The sequence below is a fragment of the Dromaius novaehollandiae genome, chromosome 4, assembly GCF_036370855.1.
Source record: "Dromaius novaehollandiae isolate bDroNov1 chromosome 4, bDroNov1.hap1, whole genome shotgun sequence".
NCBI classification, from domain to species: Eukaryota; Metazoa; Chordata; class Aves; order Casuariiformes; family Dromaiidae; genus Dromaius; species Dromaius novaehollandiae.
The window spans coordinates 85,312,792-85,339,600 of NC_088101.1; the positions used below are offsets into that span (position 1 = coordinate 85,312,792).

A 26,809-nucleotide genomic window follows, 5' to 3' on the forward strand; every position below is an offset into this window, starting at 1 on the left:
ACCATGCGGGAAGTCACCAATAGCACATCCACTGGGAGAAGGTTGGGCAAAAGCCTGCTAGGACCAAGTAACACCTCCCTCCTCACTTCATAACCCTCTCCTTCCCGGCATCCCCACTGCTTCCCTCTAAGTTTGGAGGGGCTGGAAAGAGGTGACAGCATTCACCTTTACACCCCATAGGGCAAAGGAGATATAGAAAAGTATGAATTCACCCTTGACTGACAACAGGGAAGCATCTACAGATGAACCATCAGTTATGTATTGCTGCCAGGCATAATAACCAGGTTTCATACCTGGAACTCAGGATTAATAAAACTATACTGAAACAGAAAGAAGAGGTCAGGGCCATGTAATATTGTCATTTCTATTTTTGTGGTCCTCCTTGCTGGACAAAACACACTGTGAAAGTATTTTAGGCAAAGCTGCTAGTTCTGAGCCTTTTGTTGTCTCATCCTCAGGCATGGTTAAAGGAGAGCTGTTAACGGGTGCTGACCTTATCTGCTAGGCTGTGCTCCAGATCCTGTCCAGAGGAAAACCAAAAAGTCAGCAACACATCTCAGATGCTCCCTGGAGCCTACATTAAGGTAGCATGCATATCCCAGTTTCCTAGGATGTATGCACACGAGTGTGCAGCATTACCAAATACACTGCAAGCAGCTCACTGAGAGTTAACTTCAATTTCTAGCAACAGTGAGAAGTCGCCAACATTATATTTGCTCCTATGGCCTCGTGTCAGCACGCTCGGAGGCCTGGCGGTGCACCATGGCATGCCTCCATTTTTTCTTTCCCACCATGTGCAGCAGAGCAGGACCAGTCAGCTTCCAGATATTAGCAAAGAGATTTAATACTTGGAAGCAAGAAATGCAGTGGGAAATTTCTCTGCTGTACCCCAAAGCAGTTTCATCCTAACTGGCCTTTACCTTACATTGCTGAGCACAGCAACCCAGAGAAATGAAGTCCTCTACTTGCTTTTTCTTTCTCTTAAGATGAAAAAATTCACAGCATTCCCTATGCAAAGGCAATCCTGAAAACAAATTCATTAAAGTCATATGCCAAAGTTTAAAGCTTTTCATTTTCTGCCTTAGAAATCTTGCCTCACTTACATTTCCTTTTACACCCCTTCCCTGCACAGGTCCCCAGTGCAGCCTTTAACACCTGGAATAACCAAAGAGTCTTTGGAGTCAGCCAGCTCTGTGATGGCACAGAGGATATAATACAACATTTTAAGGCCATATTTTCTTTGGAATGCAGGGGTGGAAACTAGAGAGCAGAAATTCTTTAGCCATACAGGTGTTAGTGAGAGTTACTTTAGATCTGCATGCAATCCCCAGCACATTAGGGTAGTAAATGGGCTGATAAATCAAAGAAGAATACTATATTAGCACTTCCATGCTTTTCTCCAAAAAACACCAAGAATCAAGCTTAAATGGAAGCATTTGAAGGTTTTTTTTTTTTTTTTTAATTAAAAAAAAAAGCTATTTTATCTGGACATTGGAGATTTCTCCAGGGCCCTGAGCAAATCTAAACCTCAACCGCTTACTTTAGACCACATCGTAAGCAGCAAAACTGTTCTGCTTTTAGAATTTTGTGCCTTAAAAGTCACACTGACGCACAGCACAAGGGGAGCTTGTTAGCAGCAGCAGAGATAACACTAGCTCCTTGCTGGCGACGAGGGATTGCACAAGCAGGATCTCAAGCGCATCCGTCGCTTTGGTGGCCTGGCTGCTCTGAGCCTGGACTCATCCCCATTGGATTTGAGTTATTTAGGCTAGAAACCTATGTTTGTAGCCCAGCTATCCCATGTTCCCACGATAAGAGCAGAGGGCTGAACTGTCCCTTAGCGAAGCATCTGCACCAAGCAGAAAGCCTAAAAACAACTAGGTTCATCCCTCTTAAATGGACAGCCACATTAAAGGCAGCAGGGAATTAGCAGCTAGCTACAAGTTTTTGAAGCAGGTTGGAAAGGGGCAGGGAGGATGGGGGAAAAAAGCCTCACCTGTAAAATAATCAGCGCAGTCACAACAGTCTAGCAGGTGGAGAATTATCGGCTCACACCACTTACGAGCCATTGCTGAGGGACTGGAAGGAGACAGACCGCACAGACTGACCAGGGCTCTTGCACACAAGCAGGGACAAGATGAGAGCATCGAGCACCGTATCACAACACACCCCCACACCACCCCAAACACATGCACACCACAAGAGCAAATTTTCAGTTTTAAAATAAAAGCAGCAATAGGTTTTATTGCTAGCTTTTGGAGCAAAAAAAGAGGGGCATGGCAGAGATATTTCTTTGCATGCCAACAGGTCCCTAAGCAGGGATTGGGCACTCAAAACCTTGGAGAAAGGTCCCCGAAGCAAACCCAAGGTGAAGAGCCCAGCACGGAGAACACCGCCTTCTTGCATAAACCTCTGCGTTATCCCCGCTCCCCCCTCCTCTGCTCACTTAATAAACATCGCTTTGAAAACACCCTAATCAGGAAATTCGGACGGAGGCCACCCCCCCACACAACACAATCGGTGTATCCACTTTCCATTAGAGTATAGGAAGCTTTAAGAGTCCAACATCCCACACTGACATCAAACTGCTAAAATAGGAGTTATCAGATGGAACGCGTGGGTCAGTATTGTGCCTCGAGACATAAAAAGGACCTTGGTATTAATGTGAGGAAATGTGACTATTGTGTGCAGAATGATACCCATTCAGGCCCAGACCACTTGTCTCTGGACACTACTCTCTCTGGAATATCCTTGGCGCCAGCATCTAGCATTTCTTCTCGTCCCCTTAAAAAAAAAAAAGTTATCTCCGCAGCGGCTGGGCTGTGAGTTAGAAAGTGGTGTTTTGCTAGTAGCAGCAGCGGGTGTGCACGTGCGTGTCTCTGGAGCGGACAGCAGGAAACTGTTGATTCTCCGTACCTGGGAATGATCAATTGTCCAGAGGGTGGAACAGGCTTTAATTTCTTGTGAAGCGTAAGCTGTGTTCCATTATTTCCCCCCCCAAAGCCACATCCTGCCTTCCAATTGGTTTTTCGCTAGCAATCAGGATTCTTCCTCCCCTCCACAAAAAAACCTTTCACACTGCTTCAGGCACCCTTCTACACCTAAAGCCACCAACATGAGCACTGGCTCTAAGTGGCAGACAGTTGTAAGTGGCTGCAAAAATTTTAGCAGCTACAGCTGCTAAAGCCAGGCTTAAGTTTAGAGGGATTTGCACAATTTTTTTCTGTTGCAACCTGGGGTGGGGAAGAGATGGTGGATTTGCCAGAGACATTTTAGAAAACCCCAAGCCACGAGAAGGGCCAAGCTATGAAAATAATTCTGTGGCTGATTAAAAGGGAACTGCCAAGTTTTGCACTGCTTTGGGATGCCTGTGCCAGAGAAGCGCCCCTCTTGAGCTTAAGGCAAGGGTCCCTTGCCCCCCCTTCTCCACTGCAACATGCCAGCATCGATCAGAGCACCACGACCAACTGCAAGTCCTTGCTTACTTCTCAGATCCACTGCAACCACTTAAGCTCGCAATGGGAAGCCTGCCAGATTTCAGGCCCAACCTGAACCAAATCTCCCAGTTGCTGTATTCATTTGCAGGGATTCATTTCAAAATGTTCCACAGAGAAAGCTGGAACTAACAGGTTAAACCCCATATAGTTAGATACTTCTGTGACAGGCTGAGCGCATGCACGTATGTACGCCCACAGCCTGAGCTCCAGGGGATTTATGCAGAGCCCACATATAAAATACAGACAGTCAAATAAAGTTTACATCTACATAATGCTAAGACAGAAGGGTTAACACACTTCTAGATAATTGAGAGAAGAAACACAGTTGTAAAGCCAGGTAAAGGAACCAGCAAGCTACTACATAGCTAACAGTAGCTATGAAATAAGTAGGAGTATGCAGAACATCAGTCCAAAGAGAAAACTGGTCCCCTCAGGAGTGACAGGTCCGCTGCTGCCCACCCAACATGGGATCACTGATGCTGAGGATCCCATCCTCTCCCCAAAAGACAGGGCAGTGATATGGCTAGAGGCAACTGTTTAAACCCAGGAGAGGACCAGTCCAGCTTGGGGCTGCTATGTGAATGCAGCTTTGCCCTCTACCTTGGGCAAAAATGTAAGAAAGGGGATGAGGGAAAAGGGACATTTGGGGCAGGAATGCAGTACCAGCTCCTGCAAGAACAGGCAACAGGGCACAGGCTTGGTGCATTTTACTTGTACCTGTTTACTGTGGCTGCTTCTAAGGCTCAAGGTTAAAACAAGACCCAAAAGATGACCACCTCTCCTGTGAATGCCCTACAGACCCTCACCATGACCCATCTGTTCCAGAACAGCTACCTCCTGAAAACTTGGGTTTTGCTTAAACCCTTGTTTTAGGTACAAGTCTCTTGATAAACCACTCTGATCTCTTCCAAAGCACAGAAGCAATCCCAGGCCTCAAAGCACCCAGCCTCAAATAAAAAGGCATACTTTTGGGGTGGAGCTACCAACACCTGGTGAAGATGGAATTCTCCCCACCTAAACCTAATCTAGGAGGCTCAGAGGCAGAAGATAAGAAAGCTTATCAGCTACCACAAGGAAGCAATAAAACACTCAGGACAAAGGACCTAAGTGTCAAAACTGAGAAACGTTTTAGTGTCTGGGCATCTACACTGATTTGCGTTCAGTCTAACAGCAGCCCATGTTAAAAACAGGACAGGCCATACCTTAAACCTTGCATTTCTTGAAGCTATCCCCTTTTACCTACATCTGCGCACACAGCCCTACACTTTGACAATGGCTAATTGTCAGAGTTTTATGGGCCATGCTATGTTTTGTTGGCTCAACGTTTAACCCCACGCAGAGATCTTTTTAAAACAGCATTACAGTAAAGTGCATCTAATTATGCTTGTAGTGAGCTGTACATCCATCATATGGAAATTAACAGCTCGACAAGTCGATAGCAGAGCTGTCACCAAGTCTGTAATTCCACTTATGTTGCCTGCCAGCACCCATCGCCTGTGCTACCAACTCTCCACCCTCCCCATGAACATTTCCTAGCCCTGTACTTGAAAGCAGGCAGCAACCTCACAGCAGCTTGCCAGAGAAGGTCTCTTGCAGGAGACAATTTGGACACCACATAGAGCAAAGGGAACAAAAAATTATGGCGACCAGAACAGACATACATTAGAGCCTCACAGATACCTCATAGCAGCTATTTATTTTGTTTCAAGTCGCCTTTAGTTCTTTTTTTCCTGCTGGAGATTGAGCAATTGTATTTTACACACTGACGGCAAGTGTTCAGTCCCTCTCCAAATAAGCAGCATCCGTCCAGCCCCAGGCTGTTTTTGTGAAGGGCTGCATGACACAAGAGGGCGATATTCCCTACTGAGTCATTTGGCAGGAGGAGGCCCTTCAGCTCATGCAGCCTTCACCCAACTTGGAGAAAGCAAGAAAATGAGATGGGGAACAGAGAGATGGTATTTCTGCACTTGCTTTTCTACTCTTTAAACAGTACCAGAGCCTGATGCTGTAGGATCTTGGTGCACTAGCTCCCCTGGGAGCTGGAAGTAATCTGTTTTCGTAGGGTCTTGGTTGCCTGCACAGGGCAGGGTTTTTTCTTCCCCAGGGCTGGGGACAAACACAGCAAGTGCTCAGCTTGGAAGTCAAAGCCTGAATACAGACTAAAACATCCAGAGAGCAGCAACAGTGCAAGGACATTTCTGAAAGCTGTCGCCTTGCACAGATGAGTGAGGAGCAGTATCCCTAGAAGTACCTCAGTCATGAGGAATTTAAGCCTCATTTCTGGAAAGAGCTTAGACAGATTACGAAGAAGCGTTTGTTTTTCTTCCCCAAGTAATTCCAGTAGTTCAGGCTAGTTCCATTAGCAAAAGAGCCAAAGGAACTCATCTCAGCCACTTTCAACCATCTGAGAAGTCAGCTCTCCAAGAGAATGAGCTATGATCCCTCTACATCCAGAGACTGGTTTGGCATATATAACATCAACTCTGGAAGATAATTCAGCCAAGCTACCTTTGAAAAAGTGCTGAAAGCCTAGAGCACTCAAGCACCTGAAGTTTGAAGAATCCCATGCCTGATACTTGTGAAGAAACCGAGTTTTAGCTACCCAGCCCACTGATTCTGCTTGTGGGGGGAAGTGGGTGGTAGACAGGACCTTACTTCACACCTGTCCTCCTAGAAAACCTGGACTCTAGGTTCTGCCTGAAGGCAGATTTTTAAACCTATAGCCCTGTGTTTGGGAAGAGGACTCCAGCACTTCAGAAGTCCATTTTTAAGTGTCTTAAACATCTCAGCTGAATAAAAAGGATACAACTAATACTAGCAAACATCACTGCTTGAGGGAAATAAGGAAGCCTTTTTTGTCCTATTTTGAATAGAAGGGAAAACATTCATAACAAGCCGAAGAGGACACAAGAAAAGATAGCTTCTTCAAAGACAGAAGAATCCACAGCACTCACATTCCTCATCCCCAAACAATGCACCCCACGGCATTAAGCCCAGACTTGTCATAGCAGAGTACTGTTACCCTTAAGTCTTTCAATTAAGATGGAATTTGTAAAACTGCAGGCTTGAAAAATCACTAGATATTATTCCTAAATTAAAGTCACCATTCACATTTAGAAAGTAGACTTCAAGACAGTCAAGCACAAGTCTGTGTCACATCAATTTTACATTGCTGTTCCAGCAATTGCTTCTTATACATTAAATCAGGATCTACTTACAATCTAAAAATAACTTCTAGTAAACTCTAAGGACTCTCCAATAGTGTGACGCCAACCATAATCCAGAGCCCTCACATTTAATCTCCAAAATAGTTAGTGCCTATACAGGCAGGCTTCAGACTGCCTGCAGCAGCTGGGATGAAATCAAGGCTTTTAGCTTGTCCTGAAGACATTTTCCTAGGCATGTACCATTAACAGCAGGTTTATTAGCCCTTCTCCTTTCACCATTTAGCATGGGCATAGCAGAGCACATTAGAACTGTAGGCCAGAGTCAAACACAGCCTCAAGAACAGCCTAGGGATTTTATTCCTCAAGCATTTTAGACACCTTCACAATTCACTGTAAACTAGTCTTCTCAGAAGTCCTCTCCACCTCACACCTTATGTTGGGCAAAATTAAAGGATGTTGACTTGGCAGGGTGGACACAACAAGCATAGCTTCAGGCAGGCGTGTCCACCTGCAGCAACTGCACAGCAAGCTTTTATTCATAGCTGCCTCCACCTGAGGACCAGCACTGCATTTGTGCCTGCAGAACAGGGCTGAGCAGTGCAGAGCACCTTCCCCGATTTGCAGAGCACTGTGCCACTTGCATTTCAAGAAAATCTCTCCCTTCTCCAAAATACTTGGCATCTGCAAGGCAAGAAACCACGTAGAGCTGACAGCACAGCTTGCCAAGCATAGAAGTCCCAGCAGTTCATTTAGCTGCTCTGCTGTCCCCCATCTTGCAGCACTGCATGCAACACGACCAGCAGCCTGGCAGCAAACGCTGTCCTCCAGGTCCTTTTCTGCTGTGTGGAAAGCCTGCCTTGTATAGCAGGAACAGATATTACCAATGCTTATTTGTGGGGAGTTAGGCTCTTGGGCCCTAACCTGGAGCAGGCAGCTTTATATTTGTAAACAGAGCGTGACATTATAGCATATTGCTGATGTACTGAAAATCAATCACAGGATGGTTGAGGTTGGAAGGGACCTCTGGAGATCATCTAGTCTGACCCCAAAAAGTCTAGTTACAACACTGGATGCCTCTACATGATCAATGCTCCATTCACACTTTCACTGATAAACTGGCCAACTTTGGGGTAAGTGGCCTTCTGGCTAGCACCAAAAGCCATTGGGCTTTGCCCAAAACCCATTATCCTGTGGATCAGCACCTCCCCGAGGGGTTCGGATACGGACTGACCTACACAAAACACGCTGCAGGCCGCGGTCTCGGGGGCACACAGTTACCCCATGCAGCACATCCGGGCAGCGGGAACAGCCATCGCATTAACGGATGCTAACGCAGAGTTAGGCTGGCACCAAGGTGGGTCACCGGGTTTGCATTCAGGAGACCTGACCTCCATCAGGCACCTCCAACAGGTTTCTTCCTCATTTTCAATAGCTAAATACGGTGGGACAAGTCGCGACCATCCAGGACTATTAAACACCCAACACTTGCTTCACCTGTTTATTTCTCTTTACTGTTCTTTCCCATTTATTTTCTTTCTTTTCCAGCTGCTGGAGACCTGCAACCGACCAGGATGAACCCGCATGCCTGACTCTGCTCAAGCGTTTTCTTTTCTAAGGAAATTTAAAGCATGATTAGAAAGAAAACCCTTAACCCCCCCATTTTCTGACACCCCAGAGGACACAGTCACAATAAAGCTACTTAGAGGGACTCCCACACACACACCACTCAGCAAAACACCAGTTTCGCTATAAAAAACAGCTCTTTGGGCCCGCAGCAGCAGTGGAAACCGCCAGGCCCCGAGGCACCGCTCGGCCCCTCCCCCGGCCTGCTCCAGCCTCACAGCAACCTGCGGTTTTTCAGCAAGACCTCCGTTTTACACACTGCTTTTCCCCTCTTTTTGAGGAAAAAGGGTGAAGAAAAGCCAGGACACTTCATGCAGGTGGCTGAAGGCCAGCTCAGGAGCCTCATTTCAGTCAGGTTTTTTCCAAAAGCATTCCAAAAACTCGCTATTAAGAAGTTAGTGCAAGTGCAAGTTTTTCCTGAGAAACTACAGCATCAGCCACTTTTTAATTTTTTTTTTTTAATACATATTTATTATTTCCCCCCACCCTGTCCCAAAATATGCCGTGGGGCCGGGCCGTACTCACCAGCAACGTTGGGCGGCACCTCCAGGTTGACGTTGACGAAGAAGCGGATGCTGTCGCCCGAGACGATGGAGGAGTTCACCGTGTCGAAGAGCTCCTCGCCCCCCGCCTCCTCCTTGGCCTCGCAGCCATCGTCCGTGTCGCACTTGAGGTACCCTGTGGGCGAGAAGATGGTGGAGAAGGGGGAGGCGTTGGTTGGTGTGCTGCCCACATGTACGCGGCCCCTCCACCACGCCCAAAGGCCCACGCCAAAATTGGGGTGGGCGACATGGCGCTGAGTGCCACCCCGGCACAGGGGGCCTGCGGTGGCCAACACCAGCCTCGCTCTTAGGCACTGGCAGCCCAAAGTCTGCCCATCAAGCACGAAACATCGATTTTGGGAGGAAACGGTTTAGGACACATTAGGACTGAACTGAGGGAGCTTGGACAAAAACCTCTAGGTTTGTCTTTTCTGGTTTGTTTTTCAGAAGTGTGGGGGACATGGAGGTCCTGACACTGCGGCCACCCCACCAAGTCAAGGACATGGCTTGCAGATCCACACCAGGCAGACGTCTCGCTCCACTGAGACCAAAACACCTGGATGAAGGCCATTACACCAAAGCAAGATCTGTATCTTTGCCTCAGCCCACCCACTTTCCTCAAACTCAGCTTATTCACCAGCTCAGGTTACTAGCACTGCACTCATTTTCCTCCCAACTTCACAACTTGAAACCAAGGAAAAAGGTTTCCAAGGAGACACCTGATACAGACAGACTTGGTGCTCCCCGTGGAGCTGAGGAACAGGTCGGAGGAGGCAGCGACACCAAGAAAGCTAGACGAGTCTGTTAATTACAATGGACGATTCTGTATCCTTCCGCAACACTTGTAATTACAGCTTAACCTAGTCTTTTCCCAACAAACTGGCACACTGCAATGTTTTATTCCGAAGCAGCTGGAGGACTCTAGTGGAGTGTTCATGTATCATGTTTAATTAGAAGAATTAGAGACATTATAGAATGTCAATTTTTACATTACTAGAATTATTCAGCAGCTTCTACCCGTTTTCTGACAAGTCTTTTATGCTTAATTTGAAGCAGGAGGGATATGTTTCATTAGCTTGCTTTAGGCACTGTAGCAAAATGAAAAGGATGAGCGCTCCAAGGCACAGACTTGAATGGAAACTCTAAAATATTGATTTTTTTTTTTTTTAAGCCTCATACAAGCAAATGCAGATACAACAGCACTAAGAGCAGCAGTTAAAAGCAACACACATTCTTGAAGGGATATCAAGCCGACTGCTTGACGCTGCAAAAAACAGGCCCTGAACAGAGAGGCCACAAACAGGAACTCGATGAACCAGGACACAGACTGCAGCGCTTCCTGCTACAAGCTACGTCCTGACATTTGTACTTGTCCCCAACTGCTGACTAATAACACACACTTGGCACCTCCTGAGGAGGATCCTAGCCTGTCCCAGGGTCCAGAATGCTCAAGCTTTCAAGTGACTTCTGCTCTAAACTGCTTATTGAAGGCATAGAGAAGCCCAGCAAAAACTCTGCTTGTTTCCCCTTCCCCACCTCTGCCTGCCAAACAGCAAAATGCACAGAATGTGCTGCCCTCCCTGCAGATGGAATTTAGGCAGCTTTTTAATCTATGCAAGGCAGAAACCAGACTAAATCACCCAAAGAGAAGTAGGATGATGAGAGCATAGGAAACAGTAAGAAATACCTAAACATAGGTGTCATGCAACAGTAGGCACCATCCAAGGAGATCTTTCCTCTGTGGATAGCAGTCACTCAAGGACAAATGAGTCATTTCTAGTCCTCCCCTTGCCACCCTTGGTAACACATGTAGGGTTTGCATGTAAAAATACCTTTGGAGGAAGTGACAGTGGCTATTTAACAAAAAAAATTGAGCATAAACCTGGTGGCTCTAGAAAAAAAACACCCCTCCAAGCAGACTCAGCCCGTCCACAGTCATGACTGCTGGACACACATCTCATCCCTAACCCTGACCAGCCTGACTGGCACAGAAGTTGCTCTTTCCAACTTGGATCACTGATTTCCCCTAGCTATAGGCAGCACCAGCTGCCCCTGCAGATATTATTAGTGCTCTCAGCAAGTCTTGGTATTAGTTGAGCTCCCTTACATACTGCAGTGAATCAGGCCTCGGTGACTCACAGCAGTGCCCATGGGGGCAGACAGGGGTGCCCACCACTGCCTGACCTTTTAATCTTAGGCATATCCAGGATGGTAGCTCCAAGTAAGCTGTCACAGCAGCTCTGCATATCACTGTTCTCCCTCCTTAGCAGGTCAGACCAAAGGCACACAGGGGCTGTAATGGTTTAAGCACACAATACCGCCTCATCCCAGCTGCAGAGCTAGCAGCTGAGTTTTTCCAGCATCCCAATGCAATTAAGATGCAGATGAGAGCGCCAAGCCATGAGAAGGTTATCCACTTGCTTCCCAAGCCCTCTGCAACAAGCTTAATGACGAAATGGCAGCAGTGGGTCCTGAAAGCAGAGCCAGCTGGAGACGGGAAGAAATGGTGCAGGAGCTGGAAGAAGGGCAAGGGTGGAGCAAGATCCCAGGGTTGGGCAGAGGTCACTGAGGACTCTGGCAAGGGAAGCATCCTCAGTTCCTCCCTCTTTAGGGGAGGAAAGAGCAGAACAAAAGGCAGCCGAGCGGAGCGTCCCTTGGGCAAGGGACAAACAAAACACTCTCATTGCAAATAATCCTGAACCTGGGCTGTACAGGAACTGAGCTCCCAGGCAGGTGTCTGCTTTGTCACTAAACTACCTCAAGGCTTTGAACCACTCCTATTCTGAATCCTTCAGCCTGTGACTCTACCAGGCATTTTAAAATGTGAGTGACTTGCTCCTGTCAAGTATGGGTCACATCAAGGTGGAAAAAAAAAAAAAAAAGTAAAATAGAATACTGAGCTGCCCTGTGTGCCTGGCAGATGCACTTTACCTTCCCTCTGGACAGGGTTCGACAGCCACCTCCAACCCTGGCAGCAGTTTTCCCACTATCCTAAGGGATAGCTGAGTGCCACCTTTATGCTGCTTGACTACCACAGACACTGTGGGTGACAGCAGAATCTGTTCAGATCTCCTGGAGGTTAGATCTGTGTTTTAAAGCAGTTTGGAGCAGGATCCAATGTAGACATTGCACGATTTGGCTGCCTTCAGATGCTTGTATTTGTGAGCTGATAAATATTGATCAGGTTTCCATACGGAGGAGCAGCTTGGCAGCACTTTTTAGCTTTGCTATGAACAGTTGGGGGGTGGGGGGAAGAGGCAGCACACCTTTACATACTGCCCGAAGTTGGCTGGGAGAAGGATTCTGCTATAAGATCTCAAACATGGTGACCCCCATGTATATTAGTGAAGATTGCTATCTTCATTCAAACCAGCATTTGCCTAAGTGCTATGAGATACACCACAGTAGCAAGTCAGACTGCTGAACAAAAAGTGCCCCTTCAGACTGAAATTTAGCCATTTTGCCTATAGAAAATTTTTGCTGAGTAGGGATACTAGATAGTGGCTTTTTTCCCCAGGGAGAGTCCTCAGAAGAAGTCACAGGCACACTGCTAAGACTTTCTCTTTGCTTGGCACTAAACTTCATGGATGGCAGCAAGTCATCTACAGCTGTGGACCAACCTCATGTGAGCCACCCTGCAGGGATTAACCCTATCAGCAGGGTGCTGGCCTGGAAGAGATAGCTCTTCCATAGAGAAGAGGGATGGAAAGAAAAAGCTCGGTCTGTATGCACACATGCAATTTGTATAGAGAGAGGCAACAGTGCAACCTCACAAGTGATAAGACACAGTTACAAGAAGCTGCCAAAGTCAGGACCAAGTTAAGGCTGGCTGAGCAAGATAAACATAGCCCTCCTGCACCTTGAAGATCTGATCCTGTGATGAGAATGCCCCCTCGCCCGCTTTGTATGCAAGGCACAAAGTCCACAAGGCCAAGGACTGCAGGATACTCGCAGCTGTGAACAAAACCAGCACCAGCATTCAGTGCCGCAGCACTGAAGGACACCAGGGAAATACAAAAACCACCCCTCACACTGGACAGCCAAAAGTGGCAGATGCCTTGACCCTAAGTCTTGTGCCTCAGCCCACCATCTCTAACATGAAAGTAAACCACCCCCCCATATTGTAGGGGTGCTGGAAAGAGAAATGGAAGCCTTCCCCTCTCAAAAGCAGGCCGCTGAGCACTTGTAGTAATTCCTTGTCCATTAACTCATCCCCAAAGGTGAAGTAAGTCATGCTGAAGGACAAACTAGAAAAAGTGCCTCAACATCATAACGAGCCTCAGCAAACCTGAAGACTGTTCCCTCAGGCTTTGGAGCAGGACTGAACCACCTCAGCCTCGTTATCACACTTCACAGGAGAAGCACAGAAGAGCTGCTCATTTCGCATATGCCATCTGGGCTTGTGCAAGGACCCTGGTGGAGACAAATGTCCCAAGTGGCCCCAGACGTGAGGGCAGGGTGCAGAGAACTGCACCTTCTGTAACTCATGCTTGGCCCAGGTCTGTCTTGTTCCCCTGGTTCCCCTCCCTGCCTGTTACTCCCATCACCTCCAGCTTCTTCTCAGAGCTGCTTCACACCCCCTTCCCTCACTGTCCTCAAGTCCTGCCACTAACAACCCTCTCTGACCTGGACAAGGTGCTTCCCTGCAGCTCTTTTGCTTCTGAGCCACATTTTAATAGCCCTGGGCTCTGATGGAAAGAGTGGCAAAATGAGCTGCAGCAATTGAGGGTGGCATTACCTCTCCCAGCTCTGCCTTAGCAGCATCTGGCAGCTGCAGCAATAAAAATCAGAATAATGGTTCCAAGGAAGCATCGCTTCAACCCCACACACGTTCTCCAGAAAAGCTTAATTGTTCTGTGGGAGCAGCACTCACAGCCCAAGGGCTGCAGATTTCTCCAAGGAAGCCAAAATCTTTGTCAAGCTCAGCCTCCCAGGAGAACCAAAGCTATACTCCCGATGAACACCTTTCTCATCAGTTTTTAATAAGTCTTGCCCCTAAACTTTTGGGCAGCCCCATAGCTAGCAGAGAGGTGGATTATGCTTTTGTATGGTTTGCTTTTCCTTCTTGGACCCTCCTTCTAAGGAGAAAGCTATTTTGGCTGAAAGAATAGCACATAGTAGAGCAATTAAGCATCCAAAACCCTCCTCCCAAGCAGTTAACCTAGCAGAAGTCAGCAGCTGAGGGAGAAAAAGTACACAACAAAAAAAACAACCGAAGAAACCTCAGTTATCAGGAATCCTGAAGGCCATCCTTCCTTGTCCTCCTACCACTCCAGCACAGGCATGCAAGGTCAGCAGCTCAGGGGTGTTTTTCAAAGGACATGAGCCGAGTGCCCAGTACCTTGGCTGTCATGGTTTCAAATTGCCGTGGCAGGTAACTTCGCTTTGCTCATCCAAGCCTTAGAAATTCATGCTGAGAGCATCTGTAACACATCATCTTACATGCCAGGTTATGAAACTCATGCCAGACAGCCATGGCGTAACATTTTGATGTGCCTCGTAGGAGGCACAAAGCCAAGCACTGTATATTAACCAACATTTGCATCTGCAAGCGTGTATGCTAACCAGGAGGTCAGGAGTATGAATGCATCTGTCTGCAGTGATGCATGCACAGCAAGGCAGAAAGCACATTTAAGGAGTTTTTTCATCAGATCAGGCATTTCTCCTCCTGGCATTGCCCAGAGCTGTGCAACATCTGGGCAAATGCATGCTACATAACAAGGAACTCAGAATTTTTTCTTACTGTTTTAGTAGCAGTTACATAGGTAAGATTAAGGTACATGTCCACGTAGCTGGATTAGCAGGATGAAGCTGATGGGCTTTGATTTCAGCTTTTCTAAGGTTACTGATTTCTGTCAAGTCTCAGAAAAGCTTGCTGGATTTCTGAAGGACCGTATATACCGTGTTAACACTACCAATACTCAAAGCAATTATCTGAACACACTAATTTTACCCTCAATTTCCAAGGCAGTCTAACTACAAGTCCAGAAAAATGTTCTCAATTATAGTACTTTTGCTTGCACAGCAATGCCTACTCCCTCAGTCAAATCAAAGCCCCACAGCAGTTGATTTCCTTAAAGCCCTCAAAATCCAAAATCATGAGATAGCATCTGTTTAAGAAATCGTAGTTCCTCTCTCCCATGAAAACTCTTCAGAAAGCCAGAAAGCTAAGATATCTTAAGAGATTCTTTTGAGCCCTCATGATTGGCAATTCAGCAAGATAAGCTAGCCATATTAGAAGACATCTCAGGTTTCTTAAGTGACTCTCTAGGCACAGAACACAGCAAGCTGCAGGATAGCCCCTTTTAGTGGTTTTGCAAGAAAGCACTTGTGGTCACCCTGCCAGAATGCGAGTGTAACAGTATGGCACTGCTCCTCTTGGATTCAGCAGCCCCAGTCACTTTCCCCTGGAAAAAGGAAAGGCTTTCCTTCCAGTATTACTACTTCAGAAATCGTTGTCACTGAGCCTGATCCATTCAAAACAAAAATCCAGCCATTGGCTTCCCCCTTACTACTTAGAGCCATCAGCCTCACATAAGCCAAATAGCTTAGCTCTGTAGCAGTCTTAGCTGAGCACAGGGGTTTGCAAGTTCTGGTTTTAGAAAAGCCCAAGACCTATTTGTGTCCACTTTCTCCAAAGAATTACAGGTTAATTACGGAGGAACAACAGGACGCACACTCAGTAGCTTTAAAGGCAAAACACCCCCCACCAGCTGGAATATAGGCATTGCCCTAAAGCCAGGTCTAGTTCTCCAAGTACCCAGTACTCTGACACAATGCAACATTATGATACTCAGAACTTAGTTCTGTCTTGTAGCAACCTAAAAAACTAGTTACGATACAGGCATTAAGCTTCTTAAAAACCTTCATCTGATTTTCCCCACTCCTGTGGATTTCAGCTTGCTTTACCAAAAATAGACATTAATTTTCAAGAAAGGCATAAGGTTTTAATTAGCCTGCGCTAAAGTGATCAGCCTGAGCTGCAAGTTATCAGAAAGTGCACTCTGAGCATCACAGGCTTGTGGAATCACTGTAATCTCAGGGAAAACACACAAATTCCCTGCATTAGGTGAAAAGCAATCATGGGATTCCTGAGAGACAGGGAAGCACTTTGTACAATCACCATTTCTCCAGTCTGCACAGTATTCCAGAGACAGGGGTTTAACTCACACCCTGCTCACAGGCACGCACACACCCCAAGGCAAGCTTCTGGTCACATCTCATATACTGATTCTGGCACAATTACTTAAACTTATTTTTTTTTTTTTTTTAAGAGACAAAATGAGACCAATTATATGGACAGAACAGCATCTTTTAGGCAAATACTTGCCTAAATTTGCACCTGCCTAAGAGGTCAAACCTAAGAAATAACCTCCACCAACTATTTATCACAACAGTCTGAAAAGCAGTCATGAAAAAATTCCCCTCTTGCTAAGAAATTACTCAGTGTCAGAGACAAGAACAATTGTAGTGCTGTAGCCACAGGGCAATACTCTCCAAGGGCTGCTATCAAGTCACATTTTGCAAGGCTGTCTCCCACAAAACTAAACATTTAGGCTATGCTGATTAAATAAAGTAGCTCTGCATACAGCTGGATGCTTGCTAGAATTTTAAGCTTTTCCTTTGATTTATGGCCCAGAGATTCCCTGGCAAGACTAGCTATTTTTGCCCTAAAGAGATTTACCAGTTATCCAACAGGCAGCCACGTGGACAGAGTTTATGCCAGTCCAAGAGAAGATAACCTCAGTTTAGAGCTGTGGGGCTGTTGTGGGATTGGTGCCAACATTAGCAAGAGGAGTCCAGTGGACTTCCCCAGTTTCCCTCCCGTGCTTCTGTTAGAAGACCTCCTTTAGGCAGCCTAACGGTATGAGTTGGAACAGGTTGGTGAATGACTTCTCTGGGTCATCTAGATAGGTTTTATACAAGTGTCCTGTCTCCAGCACCTCAACAGGTAGTTCAAGGGCCAGAAGAGCTAGGAAGGGTTGGGTGATGCTTCTAGGCTGTTGAGAAGTCACTGCAAGCCCATCAGATGATGACTTTCTCCCTTCTGTAGGAATAGCCACCTGCTATGAAAATGTCAACCCATTACCTAAACTTTGAGTGCTCCAAGACCACCAGTTAAATCAACCCTTCTAGAAAACAGCAGTAGAAAGTATTTAACAGGTGAGTCACTAGGAACAGATGTGCCCCCTTGAAGTGACAGATACCTCCACTACCGGCCAGCCATAGCTTCTCAATTATATTTCTGAGCGTATTTTGTATTTCTCTTTTGTTTTGAAAAGCCAGATAAAAATATAAACTTTCCCCTGCCACTTCAGTAATAATTCATAACAGAACTGAAAGAGCTGATCCGCTACAAAGAAAATTCCAAACAAAAAACCAAAAAAAACACCCAGGCACTTTTGAATTAATCCCAGTATTGTGTTTTGCAGCCAGATTTCTAGGAAATGTTGTGAATAATCCAAGTAATTCAGTGGGGCTTTGTTTTTGTTTTTTTTTATAAAAAACACAGCAGCACATGGAATTTCAGTTCTGTACCAGAATCCACAAAAAACAAAGTCAGGAGAGTTCATTTTAATACTGGCCTCCTGATAGACGGCTCTCAGAAAAAGAAAAAAAAAAAATTCTGCAAGAGACCTGCAAGCTGTCCCCTCCAGCTCTCCATAGGTAGCAGCAGGAGATGTACTACTGCCAAATGGGGCATCTCATCAGGGAGACCCATTGTGAAACGAGTTGTTTTTAACAAAGACATTCAGATTAATCTCCTAGTTAGGCAAACAATTCAAAGACAGATAAAGGCAATTTAAAAAACCCACACAACCCACATACCAAACTGAGCTGCAAACTGAAAAACAAAAACAAGTAGATAAAATATATCCAAACATCCCAAGCCAGACTGAGGCCTTGGGGCCCTTCAGCACAACTGCTATTTATTGTGCCAGCAAAACCAATTAATAAGTCAGAGGAGACCAAACAGTAAGGGATTTGCTCTGGAAGACAAGATTTATGCTGCAATATCTGTTGAGCCAGCTTTAAAACAATGACACAATTCAGATACCCCCAGTCTATATTGGGATTCCTTCCTTAGGATTTTGCAAGAGGAATTATGAAAGCCTGCAGCTCTATCTTTTATCATAGAAAGTTCCTGGGTCAATTAGAAAGCTCATCACACATTGGGAGAATTTAATCACTTACAGCTAATACCAATTTCTTTGGAGCTAATCCACTTGTCACAAGCACAGGATACACACCCCTCCCTTCGACAGAGGAGCACGGGAGGTCCTGACGGCCAAGAGACAATGCAGGGCTTGATGAGTTACTCTGAACATTGATTGCCGAGTCACATTTCATCAGGGCTCCAATTACGTTCAAGTTTGGATCGGGTCTGTACAATCATTTCATTAGTCACTGAAGTTTGCCAGGAAGAAAACTCATTTGACAGGCAACCTTGCTGAAGATTCAAGTGACTTCAATGCACTGCCTGTGCACGGGGCAGGGGAGAACACCAACAAATACTACTGTGCTGTGCCAGACTTTGTTCATTTGGGTGTACAAGAGACTTGTTCCATTGACGCAAAAGGATGAGAAAAAAACATGTATTTTAATCAACAAGGTATGTGTCAGAGGACAACTATTAAATCTGATGAATTATATGGGTCAAAACAGAAGGTGGCTAACAACCACCACCACACTTTCCATTATCAGAAACTTCTAACTGAGTAGACTATGTCCTCACTTTTCCTCTTGGTATTGGTCTCAACAGAGCCAGCTGTTAAACAGAGTATTCTTCCAGTCCTGTCATGTGTATTTACCTTCTGCAACACCCTAAAGAGCACAAAGGTGGCTTTCAGTTAAATTCTTCCAGCAATACTGGAGAATGCTGGAAACCTGAACTTGTGTCTGAAGACACGGGCTCTAGTTTACTTACATGTACTTTTCTTCATGACAATAAGCTTCTCCTTAGATAAACTTTCCAAATTTTTAGCTAGTTAAAGTAGGTTGGTACATCCTGGGACACCTGGACAGCTGCCTGAGCTTTCAGAATAGCATCTATAAACTGGGAAATCCTACCAGGGCTTTCTTCAGCTCCTCAGTAACAGACCTACAGATTACATACTTCAGTAAGTTCTTACAGAAAATAAATATCCAGGAACATCTTACAAAGCACTGCTTTGGTGCTGCAGTAGTGACTTCAATTTTAGCTAAAACAGAAGTTTCAGCTATGAATTTTAACCTTGCTGCAGCTGCTCTTGAGAGCACAAGGGTAAGAAAAAGTTAGCTGGTAAAGACAGACATGCTCTTACAATAGAGCCTCAGATCTGGTCAGAAACAAAGCATCCTCATTACTAAGGATACAGAAAACCATATGCATATGTGAGATTTCAGGAGCAGATAAGGAAAAAAGTTTGACTGTGCAAGGAGCAGTCATATAAAGTAGTTCTCTACTGAGCAAGAGGAAAATGCGAGTGCTAAGAGGAACCAAGGATAAGTTGCTGTTTTACAGCCTCAGAAAGGTGCTTGAAGTTCTTTTCATTTTAAAGGTGGGGCAAGAGCATCTATCTACATCTCCTACTGAATTGGCTCATCAGAGCAGCAGCACATGGTGCCAGGAAACAGCTTAATGATTATGTAGCTCAGTTTCAAAACAAGCAGTTTTGAAACTATGTGGAAAAGTAACTTCTTTCTCAGCAAGCCCTCCAGACTGTTTGAAGCTTCTATAACATAAAGAGCCAAAAAACTGCCTTGTGGGGCAACATGAATAGGCATCTTGGCAACCCCCTAGATAAGCCATTCCTAAATTCTGTGAAGAAACAGATGATCTCTCAGTGAAATCAGGTAATAGGTGACTCATCATCTAACACCAACTGAACTTTTTTTTTTTTTTTTAAAAAAAAGGTCAGTTTGTATAACTAGAGGGCTCTGAGGAGTAAAAATGACAGCAGATTTAGAGGCAAACTAACCAAGGAATCCACCATATTTTCAATCACAATCAGTGGTTCTTATATTGCATGCAGACTTACAAGGAACCTGAAGCAACCTTCCTTCTTCCTCCAAACCACACAGAACCATGACAGGAAAAAAAGCATACACAGTGCCATCGGGTTCTTATTGGTAGCTCTAAGGTGCATCTCCTTAAGACCAACAGGGAGACTGGGTAATATAATTAGGGCAAAATAAGTTCTCATAACCACAAGGTGACAAGAAGTACATAGCAAATAGGAGAGCTTTTACAGGGACTGCCACAACCACATACTCCAAAATTATCCAGGTGTCCACTTATTTAGGCCAGCTGGAGGAAGATTCAAGACATTGAGTTGATGTGCTAAAGGCAAGTATGTCTTGGAAGGGGGCATACAAAGCCTTTCCCATATAGCATGCCAGGACAGACAGCTGCACTGGCATTCCCTCTGGCAGAAGGGCTAAGGACAAAGCAGGTAGCTCCAGAAGACAATAGCCTTTGTCCTGCCTCCAAACTGTACACTGGCACCTTCTCCCCGAGGGAGCCTTACACTGCTTTCAGCTAGAAGATTAGTCACCTCTCCAGGTCCCAACACAGAATACCCTCTTTCATTCCCATTCTTCAAGAAAGCACCAACCATACCCAAAACAGCCACAAGTGAGCCAAGTAGGGTAGAAGCAGGGCTACCCAAGCTTCATGCCCCACATGCCCTCAGAAAACCTGCAAAAAGCAAGCAGACAAAGCCCTCCTGAGATTAGACACTAGTTCCTGCCCTTCTGAGACTAGATCCAAGCTTCAGAAAAGACCTCTTACTAGGGGTGAGTACTTGCTTCCAGTTTCATCCTTTCACTCCCAGAAATTGGCTCCATGTAGTGCTTTCAGTGAAGGCAAGGGAGCCAGTGCCAAAGGAAGTGCTGTCAATAGTAATGCTAGATCTAATGCAGCTGCACCTAGTGTATATTCAGCTTCCCCTTCCCAGATGGCTTAGCCCCTGGAACAAGAAAGATCAGCACTGTGACAACTACAAGCATCTGCAAGCCTAGATAACAAGCATTTTCATCCTATGCTCACACCATTTAGAAATTCTGGATACTGCCAGCACTGCACCTTTCCAAAGGCAAGAAATCCCAGGCCCTTAGAGACAACCTGAAGAGGTTAGTCTTGAATTAGTATCTCAGTGTGGTGTCTCCCTAACAACCCCCTGCACATGGCTTTCTTCTAAAACCATGAGAGAAATTGGGACTTTGCTATACCTCTAGCTCAGCTGTATGATACTTCCGCCCTTTATCAGCAAGATATCTTTAAGAGCTCAGCCAACTGTGTTGATGCAGATGATACAGGTTTCCAAAGGCCACAGCTTAATCTTTTTGCAAAGAAAAATCCTTGAGAGCACTAGAAGGTGGATTTACTGGAGCCATCCAACATTTGCCTGATGCTCTTGGCAAGATCTCCCCAAGAGGGCTCTGACACCTACACAGTCTCAACTCCGAAGAAAAACAGAACAATTGCCAGCCTGCATGACAGGAAGACATCCTGAAAGAACTTGAAAAACAAGGAGCCACCCAAAATAGTCACTGCTGGCAGTGTGAAGATTATTACTTACTGCTTTGAATATCTAGAACATCTACAGGATTTAAAAATGCAGAGTCTGCTGCCAGTACTAGATTACACAACTACCACTTGATCCTGTGTTCAAATGCTCTTTAAGCTACATAGATCTCGTATCACCTGTTTCAAGTTCTCAGCTAACCCTGAAGCCCAGCTCATCCTCTGTAAGGAGATACGATGCACAAATAAGTCAAATAATACTTGCCACTCTCTTCAAAGAAGTATCCATTTCTTGACATCGCTGCTGGTGGAGACTCTAAAAAGACAGAAAGAGAAAACATGAGTCGTGATGCTGAATGTATTCACCTTACCGCTAAACTCATTGTAAGCATTGAATATAGCAGAAAGCGAGCCCTGAAGTACTGCAGGCATCAGGGATTTTTCTGAATGTGGCAACTTTAACCTTTTGTTTATTGACCTTAGCATTTACCAGAATATCTTATACAGTCACAACCACTGTCTGAAAAAAGTTAAACCATCTCAAGCATCCGGTACCGAGACCACAAAACAGCAAGACTGAAGATCAGGACAAGATCTGTCAAATATTAAGTGTCACACACAAATACTAATACAGGCTAGGCTTTTGAGACACTCCTTTTTAATAGAAGCCATAATGAAACCCAGGTTGTATCTTATGCTTGGACAAACAGAACCAGTTTAATTTAGAAAAAAACAACTCTTGATTTAGAGACAAACTAGATTTCACATCCTATTCTGCTGCTTCTAATTTATTAGGATAGCCCCATACCAGTGCTTGGCACTTGCAGATAAGCACAAGAACACTTTGGCCTTCCTTTGCCAACTTCCTGAGCTGGGGTCCTGCAGCAAACACGCACCATCTGCACCAACAGGGTCTCACAAAAGAGAGAAAAAGGATGTCTTGCTGACCATAAGTGAGCTTGCAGACACAGCAGTGCCAGGACCAAGTCCTCATGTTCCAGTGTGGAAGATATTTTCTTCTCAGCAATCCAGTTTTACAATTGCTGCTGATAAAGTGGATATGTAGAAAGCAGACAAAGGCATGTTCAAATAGCATAGGAGCACACTATCCTGCTTCAGGTAGGATCAAAATCTGGTACCCAGCCCATCTGGTGTTTTTAATACTAGAAGTATTTGACAAGTGAGACTGTGTGGGCTGGAAAGACTAACCTTTCCTTGCAGGTACATGCTGCATTTTATGGTGAGCCAAGAGAGCTCTACTTCAAGCCCTCAGCAGGTCACCTGAATAGTCCCTGGGAAAACAGCTAGCTACTAGATGCTGTCTTTTTATGTGTTTCTTCCCAGCCAAAATGCAATCAGAAAGAGGAATAGGTTTACTGTCTTTCCCCACTTCATTAGGCTAATCAAATGTTACCTACGCAAGCCTGGGATGAATTTGGGCCAACAAGGAAAGAGGCTTTAGCCTGCTTTATTGTTCTACAGATTAAGCTTCCTGCTTTTAGTTTGAGGTATGAGAGAGTAAGTGTCCCAAAGATCCTTTCTCTACCCCGTAACTTCCTTGGCTTACAGGTTACATGCCTTTTTCTTCACATCATACCACACTTCCAAGCATCATAATTCATTCTGGTCCACCAGGAGACTTTGTGTGCCAGACAGATACAGGTCACACCCCTGGCATAGCACCATTCCTTAGCTTCCAGCCCTCAGTTGTCACAGCTAAACAGACAGCATTCAGCTGCACAGGTTCCTGGAGAGACACCGTGATGACCATTTGAAAAAAGAGACCCCACAAATCAGGGCAATTCAAGTGTCTAGTCCGAGACAAACATAATGTTCCAAGTTCATCCCAGAACAATGGGTTAGAGGAACAATCGGTGCCCCTTGGCCACGATGCGTTTACACGAGTCAATTGTTTCCCTCCACCTGGAAGGGAAGGAGAAGATCCATCCAGGCTGATTAGCATGTTAATGATCAAAGGAAGCTTTTTTTTTTTTTTTTTTTTTTTAAAAGGCTCTTATTGTGTAATGATTGCATTTACGTATTTCAGAGAAACAAACAAAATATGCCTAGGCAGGAGGATTAACTAAGGAATAGAAGAGGTTGACATTCCCACCTGGGATGGATACCAATTTCTCACATCTATTACAACTTCTGAGAAAGCCCAAAGCAACACATTCATCCTTTGCTAAGCAGAATAAGACATTGCTTTTACGGTAACTGAACGCACACCTATTCCTATGGTTTAGATAATGCCCAGTGAACAGAAATTCAGTCTGTTGCTTTCTTCATCAGCAAAACCTCCTAATTGCAGCATTGCCTGGACTGACATTACTCCTTTACAGGAGACTGGTCTGATCACTGCTCAGACAAGATACGAAAAGGGCAAGGTTGGGGTATTACAGCAGGTAGCAGCATTTCATTAGGTGGCACTGTTTCCTCTGAGTCACTAATGAGCCACGGTCCCCTAGGCAACATGCTCAGGCAATTATGTTGGAGGTGCTGTTTTTTCAGATGAGTCATAAAACAGAGGTCTTAACCTTGTAATTAAAGATGCAATGGCACGTTTGGAGAGAGAGAGAGAAAAAAAAACAGGCGTTCACCCTACTATGTCCTGGCTAAATTCCAGCTTTGGTAATTTAGCTTCTCCCTACGTAACACCGTCCCATAGCTCCAACTGGATTCAGTCTTCAAAACAGTTGTGCTGGAGCCTTTTGAGAAATTCTTGCATCCTCCACGGAAAGGACTAAACACATTAATATCAAGAACTGACCGTTATGTGCCCAGGAGGTAAAAGGTGATAGGGGCTGTTTATACAAATCCAAACATGCACAGAGATATGACACTAGCTCAAAGGTCAGCACATTTGTAAAAGTGCAGGTAGGAAGGGCAAAGTGGGGGCTACACTGTCTGTGTCTTAGAGACTATCTAGAGAAAATGAGATGCACATACCTGAGCAGAATGAAGGAGACAGATTTGGAGATGATGGAAATGAATGCCTTTCCTCCTTACATGAGCTCCCTTCACCCCTATATTCCCCCAACAGGTCTGACACAAGCAAGCTTATTTTTTATGGGATGCTAGCCAAGGGCAAGGCCAGCTAGACCATACGCAAGTACATGCTGAGTAGCAGGCAGCAAATCAAGCATCAGTGACCCTCATACGCATCTCCTTTCACAAGGCTTACGGGAATTTAATGCTTGAGATCTTTGCTCCTTAGTCATGTTTCACTGAAGACTGGACCAACGGGTTCAAGCTGTGCAGAACCAACAGCAAGCCATAAGTCCTCTTTCCCCTAGCAATTCAGCTACATACCCAAAAGAAGCTGCATTTCTTCCATCTCCCCTCTACTCTTGAGATTCAAAGACCCCAAACAGGCAGCAGTTAAGGCATAGCAGTAATTGATGCATTTGTTTAGCTTAGGGAAGACTGGGCAGAGATATAAGTCTCCAAGTGCGTTAGAGATCAACATTACAACACTCCAGGGTTCACCCAGAGCTGCAAGAGTGCTTCCATGAAGTATAAATCAGACCCTGCACTAAATTTTGAGGCCTGGAGGAACAGACCTACAGTCTGGGGGGCAGCTACACTACTGCAGGGTGGAAGTTTCTTTTCTGGACCAGCACGCCCACTTCTCAAATCCACAGCAGCAGTGTTGCATGTTCCTTTCCACAGTATTTATCTCCCCCAGGTTTTCCCTCAAATTTAAGCAATTAAAATCCAACAAAGCAATTTCAGCAAGACACAAGGTCAGGCTTCTAGAGACAAAGCTGGAAAGCATTACCCTGAGGAACTAAGATTCACAACACAGCAAATATTCCCCTTTCCTGGATCTAGCATCTCCGAGATCTACATCCTAGCTCTTCAGACTTTCTCATTGAACACTTGTGAAGAGAACCAGACTCTCCAATTGCTTTCTCTATCCAGCCAAGGCAGGACAAGATGACACCTTCCATCATCTGCCAGAGAAACCTGTGGAACAGCTCTTTTGACAATTTAAGCTGTATTCTTCATTTTATAAGAGTTAATTTACTTAGATTCTACTGCCAATCCACCATAGTCCCCACAGGGATGTCTACTTAAGTGAGTCTAAACTGGACAGCCATTAAGAGTGTCAGGCTGCAGTTGCTTTTAAAAAAACAAAGAGCTTTTCACTAGCCTTTTTCATCCTTTATGTGCACTGAATTCAAAGATAAAGCCCACTAAAGTGTCATAAAATGAGAAAAAGCATATTTCTTTAGATTCAGGGACACAACTTCAGATTTTGATTCCAAAATAAGCTACTGTCTATGACTTGAAGCTGTTTATTTCAGTGACTCAAAGACCCACCAGGGGAAAGGCATATGAAGTTTACAGTACTTAACTGGTAGGACAGTCAAGTTTGTTGCAGTTTAAGGTGTTCAGTCCTAAGACTAGGACAAATCCATCGTCCCATAGTGGGAAGTATCAGACAGTAGACATGCTTCCTGATTTCTTACATTCTTACCATTTTTACATTTGCATTTAACAACAAAAACAGACCAGACCCTACTGTGCTATCTTCTATTATTAAATTCCTTTGGGAGATGCATCTCAGATCTCCTAATAACCCATTTTAACTCTCTTGTTTTAAGGTTAGTAATAAGCTCTCTTGAGCCTTGCAATATTAGTGGATTACAAATAAAAACACATTCCCTGGATACTTTGGTAACTTGATTAAAATGTTCTGCTGCTGGCATCTTCCAAGTAAACAGACCTCTGCAGCTCAAGCCTTATACCGAAGCAAAACAGCTCTAGCGAGTTTACAGCATGGACACTTCTACAAGTGGTACTACAGACTTCTGCATCTTATGACCTCCTGCCAATAAAGCTCTCCAAGCTCTGGTATCTTGTTATTTAGCAGAAGCCCACTTTGAGGCAATGTTGCTTTTAAACAATTATCTGAAAGGAACTTTTGCATTTATAAGCCTTTAATGATGGCACCTCCTCCGTTGTGGAGGCTGCCTGCATCCGCAAATACATCCAGAGCACATACAGGCAGTGCTGCATTAGTTACCCTGTAAGTATGGTTTCAGAATCAGAAGCATTAGGTACCTTATTGATCTTCTACTCAGAGTGTGCTCCAGTATCCCCCTTCCTGCTTGGTAAACCTTTCTTCAGCATTGCATTACCGGAGCTTTGGGGACAATTCTGAATCTCATCAGCATATACAACACCTTGCAGTGGATAGAAAAGCAAATCACTTGAGCCTTTGAGCTAGGAATTACAAAAATCTGTTCAGCTGAATAACCTTTCAACTTTCCCAGTTGCCTCAGGAGCAATTACCAATTCTCAGCATAACCCCAGAAGCAAGGAACCAGTTATCTGAAGAGAAGCGTTCTTTCAAAAGACAAGTAGGTCTTCAGCTGTCAAGCAAGGCTTTGGCCATTTCAAGTTGATTTCTGAGAACTCACTGGTCAAGGCTGAAAGTGTCAGTCACTACCACTAAAAAAATGA

The 26,809-nt window shown here is 45.0% G+C and overlaps 1 protein-coding gene across 3 annotated transcripts in view; it reads right to left on the reverse strand.

Moving 5' to 3' along the window:
- Nucleotides 1-26,809, reverse strand: part of SLC4A11 (solute carrier family 4 member 11) — a 134,701-nt gene that overhangs the window by 63,810 nt on the left and 44,082 nt on the right. For all 3 annotated transcript variants that reach the window (XM_026121829.2, XM_064511642.1, XM_064511643.1), the window contains exons 2-3: nucleotides 21,603-21,653; nucleotides 8,813-8,965 (exon numbers count right to left, since the gene is read on the reverse strand). In XM_026121829.2, coding sequence (XP_025977614.2) covers nucleotides 8,813-8,965; nucleotides 21,603-21,653 — 204 coding nt within the window. The remainder of the gene's footprint in view (nucleotides 1-8,812; nucleotides 8,966-21,602; nucleotides 21,654-26,809) is intronic.